General features: G+C 52.7%; 1 protein-coding gene across 3 annotated transcripts in view; it reads right to left on the bottom strand.

Moving 5' to 3' along the window:
- The window catches only part of STX1A (syntaxin 1A), a 73,882-nt gene that overhangs the window by 49,550 nt on the left and 11,365 nt on the right, over positions 1-12,967 (bottom strand). For all 3 annotated transcript variants that reach the window (XR_012058661.1, XR_005982234.2, XM_030288206.4), the window contains exons 2-3: positions 8,695-8,772; positions 7,498-7,597 (exon numbers count right to left, since the gene is read on the bottom strand). Coding sequence is in view for 1 of the 3 variants with exons in the window: in XM_030288206.4 (XP_030144066.1) it covers positions 7,498-7,597; positions 8,695-8,772 (178 nt within the window). In the remaining 2 variants the exon portion in view is untranslated. The remainder of the gene's footprint in view (positions 1-7,497; positions 7,598-8,694; positions 8,773-12,967) is intronic.

The raw sequence follows: 12,967 nt of genomic DNA, 5'->3' as shown, positions 1-12,967 counted from the left end.
TCCTCCATCTTGTCCCCTCTGAACCCCTAATCTAGAAACCTAAAATTTTACTTTTGCACCCGTGCCACACTTAATTATTATTTATATCAAACACTCAGAGCTTGTAATTCATCCTGTAAGATTGAAAACTCTTTTCCATGGGCAGAGATCACAGACAGTGTCTCTGGGGGCTCTGTCCAGGGAGGTTCCTGACCCCTGCCAGGGTCCCAGACCTGCCAGGGCAGCCAGAGGGAAGCCCTGGATTCCCACAGAGCTGACCAGCAGCTAGGTCAAAAATCCTGGAGACCTCACACCCTGGGCTACCCCACCTCTTTAAAACCAGAGCTGGGGCAGGTACTGGGGCCTGGGAGGGCTGGGGTTGTGCAAAGCCTACACAAAACACCTGAGCTGCTGCAGTGACCTGCCAGGGTGAAGCCAGAAGGGCAAACAGTTCTTTAAGCAGAATGGATTTGTTCCTGGGCTGACGTTGGTACGTAAATCGATCGCAAACAGACTCAGGCTGGAAATGAGAAGACCACTGCAGGGTACGTCCTAGAGTGGCCCTTCAACAAGGACTACTGGCAGGAGAAACAAAACTCCTCCAAGATGGAGCTGGAGCAGTGTCTGCAAGGGGGACAGAAGTATCTGTGTGACACAGGGACAGGACAAAGCCCACTGAGGCAACCCAAGCACAGCGTGGCATTGCCCTAAGGGCCATGGGTAGCATTAGCACCGTGCTGCTAGGGATAGTCAGGCCAACTGAGGTACTGGAGACACTTCAGGAGATCCTGGACCCCCCCAGTGGGCAGAGGGACCCCCCTCCCTGCACCAAACACCCCTCCAGTCTCCACATCACACACAGGTTTGTTGCAAGGGGCAGCCACAGCTGCACCGACCATGGGTGAAAAGGGGCTGAGAACACCCTCCCTTAGGGACCTGCCTGGAGGAGGGAGAAGCAGAAGCAAAGAGGCAGGATGCTGAGAGCCACAGGGACAGATGGAACCTGTTCTTGCTGTCCCCTGAGTGCCTGCTCTGTTGGGGCTCTGCTGCCACACCATGCCCTTCCCACCCTGCTGAGGCTGCTGGTGAGGACCATGGCATCCCCCAGCTGCACTGCTGTGTCCTCCAGCCTCAGTCCCACTCCAGCAGCTGCAGGAAGCAACCAGGATCATCCAGCCTCCCCGGGCCGCTCACAATTTTATGTCCAGCAAAGCCACTCCACATGCTGACACCCAACTAGGCCAAGGGCAAAGTCCTGTATTTGGGTCAGGGCAATCCTCAGTACCAGCACAGACTGGGGGAGTGCTGGAGAGATGAAGGGATGGACGGAGAACACCATGCAGAGAAGGACTGGAGGATTCTGGGGGGTCACAAATGGGACTTGACCTAGCCATGGGCACTGGCAGCACAGAAAGACAACTCTTGGGCTTATCCTCAGCAGTGTGGGCAGCAGAGGAGGGAGGGGATGTTCCCCCTCTGCTCTGCTCTCCTGAGATCCCTCTGGAGCTGCCTCCAGCTCTGGGCTCCCAGCACAGGACAATGGTGTTGAACTGAGGGTGGAATCAAATTGGACATGGGGAAAATGTCAGATTAAGAGGGGCTGGCACAGGTTGCCCAGAGAAGCTGTGGTTTCCCCATCCCTGGAAGCGTTTAAGGCCATATTGGACCAGGCTTGGAGCAACCTGGTCTAGTGGAAGGTGTTCCTGCCCACAGCAGGGGTTGGAATGACAAGAGCTTTAAGGTCCCTTCCAGTCCAAGCCACTCTGTGAATGTGTCCCTGCTTCAGGCCAGACTGCCTGGGCAGGGGCAGCTCCCAGCTCCACTGAGGCTGCAGATGAAGGGTGACAGCAGAAGATGGACGGGGGAATATGTTGCTTTTGCCTTCTGTGTCCAGGACATGCCCAGACACCTTTTCCCAGATTCCTTGCTCTGCTGGGGCTACACTTGCTTCATCTTCAAAGTCTGATGAAGTCTGAGCTGTGTCTCATTTCCCACCTGAGGGAAGCTGGGAGAGGGTGAAGGAGCAAAGAGAAGACAGGAGAACAAAGCCACCTTCACCTCTCCACTGCTCCTCCCAAAGGAGCATCACAGCCTTGAGCCTGCAGCCTCCAACACCGCACTACTGCAGCTCCTGGTCTTCAAGGAAACCTACTGCTTGCCCTGGTGAGACCAGGCACCAGGGGAAAGCAGCCCCAAAAACCACTGCACGGTGGTGAGTGGAGCTGAGAGGGCACAGAAAGCCATGTCTGAGGGGGGCAGCTCCAGCAGGAAGCAGTCCCAGTCTTGCTCTTCCAGCAGCAGCAGTTCCTTGGAGCACACTCAGCTTCCTGCTGGGACACTCTCCCAAATCACCTGCTGAGAGGTGAGGTTGTGCTTACAGGAGGGCACAGAGCCAGCTCAGAGGGGTCCAGCCAGCACCTCAGCACCCAGACTGCTCCAAATTGGTTTTTTACACAGGCCAGTGCTACCTCAATAGCATCAGACAGCAGTGAGCAGCTACAGCTTGTCTCCTTGTGTACCTGACACGTCTCCACCAGAAAATAGTCTGCTAGGAATAATAGGGCCACTGTCCAAGGAACTCCCATCAGCCAGAAAGACTGAACAAATCCATCTGTGCCCTGATGTTGAACACCACCACCCTGAGCCTGCACAGCTAAAACAATGAAGCTGGAAGTCAAGCACCCATGGAAGGGAACCTCCCCTTCCCTCCTGGTGCAGCTGTAATGGACCTGCTCCCAGGTCTGAAATATTTACCGGGTCTCCTGAAGCCTGCAGAGATGGGCTGAGCTGACAGGCTGAGAGACACAACTTGGGATCTGAAGATTTCTGTTCCCAGAGGCGATTCATGGAGCAAACAGCTGCGTTACGTAACACTGGAGAGCCACGGAGCAGGGCCACTGCAGGGACGCAGTGCTCAGAGGGGAGAACGGCCCAGAACCCCTCCTGAGCACTCCAGCAAAACAGCAAATGGGATTTCATTGCTTGCTGGCTGGAATGTCACCCAAAGCCACCTCCTCTGGGATGTGGCCTGCACCATGGACCCAGCAGGAGCTGGCTGCAGCACTGGAGCAGCAGCAGCCGCAGCACTCGCTGGGAAGGATTTTAGGAACAGGTTTACAGGAGCTGTGACTCAAATCTGGAGTGGCACAGCCATGGCTCCAACCCAAGGAGGAACCCAGCCCCTCAGCCTTTCCAAGCCCACCCCAGTCCCACCACGACACTGCCCACGGGGTGGGGAGACCTTCCCGGTGCCCTGCAGCCAGACCCCAGCCTGCTGGGGCCACGGGCTGGCACCTCACTGTCTCAGAGGCAAAGCCAGCCAGCTCCCCACCCACTGGGCTCCAAAATAAGCCCAGGCAGCAGTGGCAAGCCAGATCCAAACACAGTCTGTGCAGCCAGAAGAGGAATCAGCAGGAAGGGAGGGATGAGCCCTTCCACGAGACACGGATCCTGACGCCAGGCGGGTCAGCAAATCCAGCTCTCACACAGACACTGGACCTCACCTTCTCCTGCAAACAAAGAACACCAAGGGACTGCATCTGCTTCAGCACAGCCACTCAAAAAAGCGGATTCCAGTGGGATTGTGCCCATGGAGTCTCTCTCTTCTATTGACCCTGAGAAAGCAGCTATTCACCAGCAGCCACTACACACCTCTCCATCCATCCCTCCACTCAGCATTCCAACAGCAATGCCAACCACTGCCCATCCACTTCCCAGCCTACCAGCCAGCTTTGTTCCAGTCTAAAGCCCCACTCCAAAGTCCTCCAGCTCCAGGAGGGACTTGCTGGTGGTGTTTAAGGAGTTTGTATCTCTGACGGAGACGCTACACCCACACCAAGCCAAGCTGCACAGCACATGTGCCTCCAGACAAGGATGAGGAGTCCGTGACATTCTCTTATTTCCTGCAGGAACATTTCCCCTCATCCTGCAGTGAGGGCTCCACATGGTGCTAAAGTACTTGGAGATCACTAAGAAATAAGCAAGGTGCTGTTCCAGAGGGGATGAGCAGCATCCCAAATCCCTGCAGGCAGCAACATGTTGCCCTGATGGCCATCCCAGGTGTCACTCCTTGCCCTGTTAAACAGCAAACCCCAGCACATCCCAAAATTAGCCTCTCACAATCTACATTTTAGTGTCCTTTGGCTCCATCCCCCTGCCATGCTTCATGGGAACTTGTTTCTGAATTTCCAAATTAATCTTAATAAATTCACAGCCCTGGGTTACAAATTTGCATGAATGGGCAGATTCTCTGTGGGTTCAGGAACACAGGAGGGTGGGGGTGAGGCTGCCAGCACAAACACCCTGGCAGAGCAGCTTCAGAGGTGGCCACTAAAACGGTCCAAGGGCTGGGACAAGGGGCAGTGGGGTCAGATTGGACATGGGGAAGAAATGTCAGACTGTGAGGATGGTGAGGGGCTGACAAAGGTTGCCCTGAGAAGTTGTGGCTGCCCCATCCCTCAAAGGGCACATTGGACAGGGCTTGGAGCAAGTGGTTCACTGCTGTAGATTTAAGGTGTCTCTGCCTATGGCAGGGATGTGGAACTGGATGATCTTTCAAGGTCCCTGCCAACCCAAAGCACTCTGTGATTCTGAGTCTGTCCACCACTGAGCCCTACCACAGCCCCTGAACACACCACAATGCTGCAAATCACTGACTTCAGATTAATGTGTGGCTCCTCTCCCTGTCCAAGCAGTTCTTGATGTGACAAACTGAATTCTCTACAATACCAAGGCAAATTAACACTGTAAAACAAAACCAGAAGCACTTCCAATGTCCTGGATGCTTCTGGAAGTCACAGGAATGTCACCACATCTTGTTCACTGCATATCTCAGACTTTTAAACAGATTATTATGCTTTTAGGCCATGAGTGCCCTTTGCAGACCCCAGTGGACCCCATGGCACTGCAGCAGCCACGAGCACAGCAGCTCTTTGCTGAACACTCCCAAACAGGAACACTGCAACATCTTACAGTGAAAGCACGAGAGCCTGGAGGATTGAGCAATAGCCTGAGACATGTGAACTCCCTCGAGAAAATCCCTCACTTCCAGGCTTGGCCAAGGAAATTTTAGCTGAGGAGCAGCTGCCAGGAGAGGGGAGCTTGAGACAATTTAGGAAGGGCCATTCCTTTTAAGCAATTACAAAATCAACTGATTTGACAGAGGGCTGGACACAGGGCAGTGTGTGTGTGGACACCCTCCTGGGACCTCCAGGCACAATTCCACCAGCAGACTTGGAATGGGCAAATGAGAAATGGATGGGAAGAGGGTAGATGAGCAGAGAGAGACCTGGTCTCAGCTTTCCAGCCTCTAAGCACTGGGAGCACAAGCAGTGCTCAGCCCATGGAAGCAGCACCTTTGCCAAAATGAGGGCTGTCAGTGGCCTGAGCCATCCTGCAGGGTCAGACTGCAGCATCAAACACTCCTGTGACACCAGCATCACAACGGAGGTGGGCAAAGGAAAGCCACCAGGGCTCAATGCCACCTGAAGCTGGGGGCAGCAGAGCTGCTCCAGGGCTGCCCCTCAGCAGGTGAGCCTGGGCAGGCTCCAGCCCTGCCCTGCAGAGCTCAGCCCTCAGCTCCACCTGCTCCACAGCAAAGCCTCTGCAGCCCTCACCACCCCCACAGCCCCTCGGGCTCCCCTGGGAACAGGGGACCACAGCATCCACAGTCCTAACTCTGCCACATCCCCCAGACACCCAAATGCTGCCACCCTTTGGGTGCTCGAATCCCCAACTCCAGCTCCTGGAAGCAAACCTCTTCTCTGAAAGAAAAGGCTGGTGAAGAAAGAGGTCTGGAAGGGACAGTGACCTAGGGTGATGTTATGGTGTTTGTATCTCCAATCATGTGTTCTGTTTACGTTTGATATTATGTTCTGTGCTTTCAGAACTGACTCTGAAAGTGAAGGTTTGTTTTGCCTTGTTATCATCTGGTTCACCTCCCCCCATGGTCTGCTGTCCAGAAAAGGCTGGTGCTGGCTGGCTGGCTTTTGCTTTGCTTGCTTGCTTGCTTTGTTTCCTTCTGCTTTTGCCTTTGCTTCCTAGTTAGTTTAGCTAAGCAGTCCAATTCTTTCCCTGGACTGTTGCTTTTCCTTTCCTCTTCCTGAATACCATCCAACCTGCTCTGGACTGGGATCTGGGAAACCCCAAGGAACACCAGGAGCCTGCATTTGGTGATCTGCAGCAGCCATCCCCAGTGCTGGAGAGCAATCCCCAGTGTCCAGACCCGGGCGACCACTCCCAGGAAAGACTCTCTGGATTTGTTCATCTCTTCAGAGTGGTGAAAGAGTTTTGTTGTCATCTGGTGTTGTTAATTGTTTTGGTGCTGGGGAGTGCTTTGTTCGTTGAATAAACAGGTTCTTTTCCACTTCTCTCTCAGAGGAAATTTTTCCCTGAACCAGGTGGGTGGGGAGGGGCCGTGGGGGTTTATTTCCTAGGGGCTCCTTTCAGAAGGTTTTCCCCAAATTTGCCCTAAACTAGGACAGATAGATTCTTTGACCAGCCAGCAACAAATTGTCCCCAGGACAGAAATGCAAGGTACCAAATGCCCACCTCTGGCTCAAACAGCAGCTGTGACATTTCTGGGCCCAAGTAGGTGACACTCGGTCTGTTCTGTCTTATCCATGGACTTTTCTAGGCAGCCCAGGGCAAGATAACAGCCAACCACCACAATACCAGCCTACTTGCTCTTCCCAGCCTCCACACTGCCTTTCAGAAATCCCCCTCACTGGACTCTCACCACCTCTCCAGGTCTCAAAGCCACCAGCCACCAGCCCAGTCCGAGCCCTCCCTCACTGTGAGTTTGTGGGCCCCAAGTTGGGCAACTCCCTGGGGGCTCCCCTGGCAGGGGAGACCCTCCTGGAGCAGTTCTGTGTCAGGAAAACCAGACACACATTGGCCTTCACCTTCTGTTTATTGTTATCTTATCAAAACTTCAGCACACTGTCTGTGCCCAGACCTTGCAGGCGTGAAAACAGCACAAAAATGGCCAACAACCTCGTGCTGCAAGGTCTTTTTAATTCTAATCAAAAACTAAACTACCCAATTAAGAAGTGACACCTAAATTATTTCCCTTTCTAACCCAATAACTGACCCCTAAAAACCCACAATGCAGATTTTTCTACCCAATTACCAGATACCACCCAAACCCAAGAAGAAAGAGGAAGAAGAGAGAAGGAACTCAAGACAACACCCTATATCCTCCATCTTGAACCCATCTATAACATATTAAAAATCCTAAAACTTAAATTTCTCACCCATGTGACACACTACACTACTATCTATAATCTATTTCATACTTTTGTGGTTTTCTAGTTTACCTTGAGACTTTGGAAGTTTTCTCCATGAATGAGGGTCGAAGTCAGTGTTTTCCTGGGAGTCAGAGCAGCCCAGGGCAGCCAGGGGGATATTCCCCTTGCCCTGGGTTCCCACCCCTCACCACCTGCAGACACAGGGATTGTGCCCAGCCCCAGCCACCCCACCACGTGCCCACAGGACACACAGAGCTCACGGCTCACTCACTTTCATCAGGGTTGGGGGAAGCCAGAATGGCGCTGTGCTTCCTTTTCACTTCTTCCACATTCTCCGAAATTTTATCAATGAAGCCTCGAATTTCTTCCACCTGTGAAGTGAGACAAGACAGGTGTCTGTGACAGACCTGGGTTTTTGAAAAGTGAAGGGATTGTTATACCCTATTCCAAAGCAACCGTGACATGTCTGAACCACAGCAAACATCCTCCTGGATAAATATTTTCCAGCTTGGAGCTACAGCACCGCTGTGGAATCAGACCTTCTCCATCCCACCAGCCAGCTCTGAGTCACAGCAGTGTAATACACACTGCAGCTCCTGTATTCTTTGTGATACACTGAGAAACTCCTGGGATTTATATAAATCAGCATCAGATTGATTCCCAGCACTGGCAGAGCACTGCTGAGACTGCATAAACCAGGCTGGTAGTGGCTCAGTCCCCCACGGCTCCTTGCTCCATAAAAAGCCCCAGAAACACCCAATTTGATCCTCACCCCCCATTCCAGGGAGGCCACATTTTCCAAAAGATCTATTCTGGCATTTTCCCTGCACTTCTGCACTACAGGAGACACCAGCATCACCCAAGAGGGGAAACCTCTCCTGTGTTCTCCACCTGCCAGGCTGCTCACCCTCTAACTCAGTCTTCTCCTTCGGCTCACACCACTCCTTTGCTCATCTTCCTCCACCTGCACATCAGATTTATCCCAGTTCCCACTCCATTGCCTGCACAGATCCATTTTAACACCCCCCACACACATGCCATGCTAAGGGTGTGCTAAAAATCCGCAAGCAGATCTTACAGCCACCCACATGCCAGAAGACAACCTCTTGTTTGGGAACAGGAGGCACAAAATTAAATCCATCCCATGCAGAGACTGCTGCTCTGCAGAGGTGCTCTGGGGAAAGGCCTGAGGGCTGTGTGTGAGGCTTCCCTGCTCCACTGCCTGGGCAACAGCCTCGCTGGGTTCTGGAGGAGCAGGGAAACATCCCCAGGTCTGCAGGGAAGGCAGGTTCCTGATGTTCAGCACTCAGCACAACCCTGAGCATCAGCTGAGCAGCACCAGCCAGGGCAGGACCTCCATCCCACCCCCAGTGGCTGCAGGGAGCCTGGACCATCCACAACCCGTCCTGGTGCCAGCAGAAAGGTCTGAACCAGCTTCAAAGCCACACTGGAGGAACAAACCTCTCACCTGCTCAAAGAACTCATCCATGAAACGATCCCGGTCCACACTGACGGTGACTTCATCATCATCATCACTGTCCTTTGCCTGCAACAACAGAGAGAGAGAGAGAGAGAGGCATCAACCAGGGTTTCCTGCAGAGTTCATGGCCCTATTTCAGGAGCTCCTATGGGGACTCTTCCCCTTCTCCTGTGCTCAGTTGCCCCAAGAGCTGGGGAAAACACTAGCCAGAGTGTGGAATACCCCAGGCACTGCCACTCCAAGCCCCCAGGACTCTGAGAGAGCAGAGAACAGACACATCCAGCAGTGAGGGATGGCCAAAACTCCACGGCAGCCAGTGCCCTCCACAGCGAGCACGGGACACAGCTAAGGACACCCCACATCCAAGCAGTGGGAGCTTCCAGGGCACCCTCAGGCCTGTGTGAACACACCAGCTCTGCAAGGAGCAGGAACTGGAAACACCACAGATTCCAGCATGGGAAACACCAGGATGCTGCAATGGGAAAGCATGAGGCATGTCACAGTGGGAACACAAGGGATGTTGGACTGGGAAAGCACGAGGGATGCTGCCATAGGAAAGCTCGAGGGATGCTGTGATGGGAAAACACGAGGGATGCTGCCATGGGAAACACAAGGAATGCTGCCACGGGAGAAAGCATGGGCGATGGCGTGATGGGAAAACACGAGGGATGCTGGAATGGGAAACATGAGGGATGCTGTCACAGGAAACACAAGGAATGCTGCCATGGGAAAGCATGAGGGAAGCTGCAGTGGGAAACATGAGGAAAGCTGCAGTAGGGAATGAGAGATGCTGCAATGGGAAAACACGAGGAATGCCATGTCAGGAAAACAAGGGATGCCATGATGGTAAAAAGAAGGGATGCTGCCACAGGAAAGCATGAGAGATGCTGCCAAGGGAAACACAAGGGATGCTGCTATGGGAAAACAAAAGGAGTGCTGCAGAGTGCAGGAAAGGTGGGAGCAAACAGATAATAACAGCAGAACTAGTAAAGTCACAGCAGGCAAATGAGGGGTTGTCCTTGTCTGCAGAAGCTTGTGTGTCATTGTCACCAGAGATGAAAACACCTCCTGTCCCAGCAAGGCGGGGGATGCAAGCTCTCAAGGGAAGGAAAAATTACAGTCCTGCACATAAGGAGACATTTAAAAGATTATTATCCAAAGCAGTTACACGACGGAGGGAAATGGAAAATTAACAGGTTGGAAAAGTTTCCTCTTACTCCATCTTTACAAGAGAGAAGAAGCCAGTGGAATGGAGATTTAAGACAGGACTGCCTCTGCTCATCTCATGATGACTGCAGCTTTTGCAGACAGTTACACATCACCCCATGGTCCCTCTGCACTCTGCAGAGCGGTAGCCACTACAGTCTCCAGAGAGAGCCTCTTACACTGAAATAAGCCAGATGAAATATCTGTCCTACCACCTAAAATTGTTTTTCCACCCTACAGTGACTGATTTGGGTGGTATCATCTGGAGACCTCAGCTTTCAGCCTTGCCACCACTTGTGGCACTTTTTGCCTGGGTAATGAACAGAATAAATCACGTGGACTCCATTTTCTTCATGGTGAAAAAAGCCCCCTCTTTATTCCCATAACTCCTTTTTATACAGTTTTACAGACCTGGTGTGTGACTCCAATTGGTCAGGAGCTTTCTTGTTAATTACTTTATTGGTCAGTAACAAGTTGTTATTTTGTATTGATTGGTCACTCACATCCCTGGTGTGTACATGCAGAAAATGTTGTTTGTGAGAGATAGTTTTCATTTTTCTATCGAATGATGTAGAAACAGTTTATACAGGTGCAAGTCGTTTTTACCCAGGAATATATTGTTATGTTAATGAACTGTTCACACCAGGATTGCTTTCACATGGGAACTTGCAAAGGGCTAGCCTGACAAGGCCAGCCACTGGTTTTAGGAGAGAAGGCTTGATTTTATAAGCCTTTCTTTATAATTTTTCTACCTTACTACAACAGGTAATTCACTCACACACAGTTATCCCATTCACAGCTATCCAGAGCCTTTGTGATCAGAGAGCTCCCACAATTCTGGTGAAAATCTCACCCTGACAAGGAAGAGCAGGCATGGTGCTGCTCTTACCCACCACTCAGAAAACTGTGCCCTAAAGTCTGAAATTGTGCCCATTTGTGGCACAGCCACTCAGGCCAGGAGCTGCTGGCACAGCGAGGCTGGGGCATGGCCAAAGCTGCCAGCCTGGGGATGGGCTGGTACATTTAAATCCCTGCAGCAATGGTGACTCCACCACTGCCCTGCACAGCCTGCTCCTGGGTTTGACAACCCCTTCCATGAAGACATTTTGCCTAATATCCAATCTAAATCTCCTCTGGAGCAACTCGAGGCCATTTCCACTTGTCCTGTCACTTGATAGCTTGGGAAAAGAGAGTGACCCTCACCTGGCTCCATCCTCCTGTCAGGGAGTTGTAGAGAGTTAAGAAGGTTCCCCCTGAGCCTCCTCTTCTCCAGGCTGAGCCACCCCAGTTCCCTCAGTCACTCCTGGTCCTCCAGACCCTTCCCCAGCTCTGTTCCCTTCTCTGGACATGCTCCAGCCCCACAATGTCTTCCTTTTTGAGGGGCCCAAAACCGATCCATGATTTGAGAAGTCTCAGCAGTGCCCAGCCCAGGGGACAGTCAGTGTCCTGGTCCCACTGGCCACCCATGTGCTGGGACAAGCTGGGGCTGTACAGCCCCTGCAGCAGGCACTGCCTTCTGCATCAGGCAGGGCCAGCTTCTTCCCTGAAGCTTTTTGCTTCCAAAATTCTGCTCACATCAGGTCCACAGCACCTCTCCATTCCCTTCAGCAGTCACAGTCCAGCAGTGAGAGGCTCAGGCTTCAGGCAGAGCTGGATACATGACCACATCCAACACCTCCCACACCTCCCAGCAGCCAAGGGCAGCATTTGGCCACAGGCTCTTTTAAATCCTTCCTGCACACCAGTGTCACCAGACAGCCCAGTCCCTCCCCCTGTCCTGTTCATCACTGCTCCAGCCTTGCTCAAAACCACCTGAGCACGGTGACTGCTGTCACTGTCCCAACCCCAATGCCATCCCTTCAGCTAGCACCAAGCCTGGCTGTAAGCTCAGGTCCACTTGGGGTCAACAACTGCTTCCAGAGCAATGCCCACACATGCTCCATTGCTCCCAGAGCATCCCCAGACTCCCCCAGCACCCACAGCATGTGGGAGGGGGACTCACCATCAAGGAGGTCACAAAGAACCATGTCCTAAAGCTAGGAATGCATGGGCAGATCTTTGCTACAGAGACACAAATATTATCCATGTTCACATTCCACTTCACATATCACACATGCCTGCTAGGTTGGTGCTGTGCTTGATTTTAAGCATCAACAACTTTGAAGCATCACACACGTTGGTGGATGGTGCAAAGAGCCCACTGGATGGGCAATAACAACACAGACCCCCCACCTACACCCCCCAGGATCCTGGATAATGCCAACAGATCCTGGGGACACACATTGTGAATGATGGAAGATGCACCTGCCAATGCAAACACCACTCAATGCCTGTTTCCAGGTCAGGGGATCTTTCTTCCCCTGCTAAGCCTCTCCATGTCAGGGACAAGGACATCCAGAGCAGCCCCCACAGATGGAGGGACACATGTCCTGCCTGCATTTCCTGCCACCTCACTGTGCACCAACAGGATGGTCAAATACAGGGAGGAGTCAAAGGAAAGGGGACTGAGAGCACTCTGTGAGGATGGATAGGGGATTCTGGTGGGTGACAAACGGGATTGGACCTAGCCACAGGCACTGGCAGCACAGAAAGACAAGTGTCTCCTGGGCTCACCCTCAGCACTGTGGGCAGCAGGGGAGGGAGGGGATGTTCCCTCTCTGCTCTGAGACCCCCTGGAGCTGCCTCCAGCTCTGGGGACCCAGCACAGGACAGTGGTGTTGAATGAGGAGGCTGGAGTAGGTTGGACATGGGGAAGAAATGTCGGTCCATGAGGGTGGGATGATCAGAGCAGCTGTGGCTGCCCCACCCCTGAAGTGTCCAAGGCCAGGCTGGACAGGGCTTGGAGCAACCTGGACTAGTGAAAGGTGTCCCTGCCCATGGCAGGGGGTGGAACTGGATGGGAAGCACCAGTCAGCCCCTGCAGCCCTGTACAGAAAAACACACCTTCAACACAACTTCCTCACAAGCCTATCCAACCTTCTTTGCCATCATTCTGACAGGATCTCAATTTGCCAGAATTCTGAGCCCTTTTTGAAGCCTGTGAGCAGAGTATTCC

Source organism: Taeniopygia guttata, chromosome 19, assembly GCF_048771995.1.
Source record: "Taeniopygia guttata chromosome 19, bTaeGut7.mat, whole genome shotgun sequence".
NCBI classification, from domain to species: domain Eukaryota; kingdom Metazoa; phylum Chordata; class Aves; order Passeriformes; family Estrildidae; genus Taeniopygia; species Taeniopygia guttata.
Note: the sequence above shows the minus strand (reverse complement) of the source record. Positions and strands in the feature narration are given on the sequence as shown.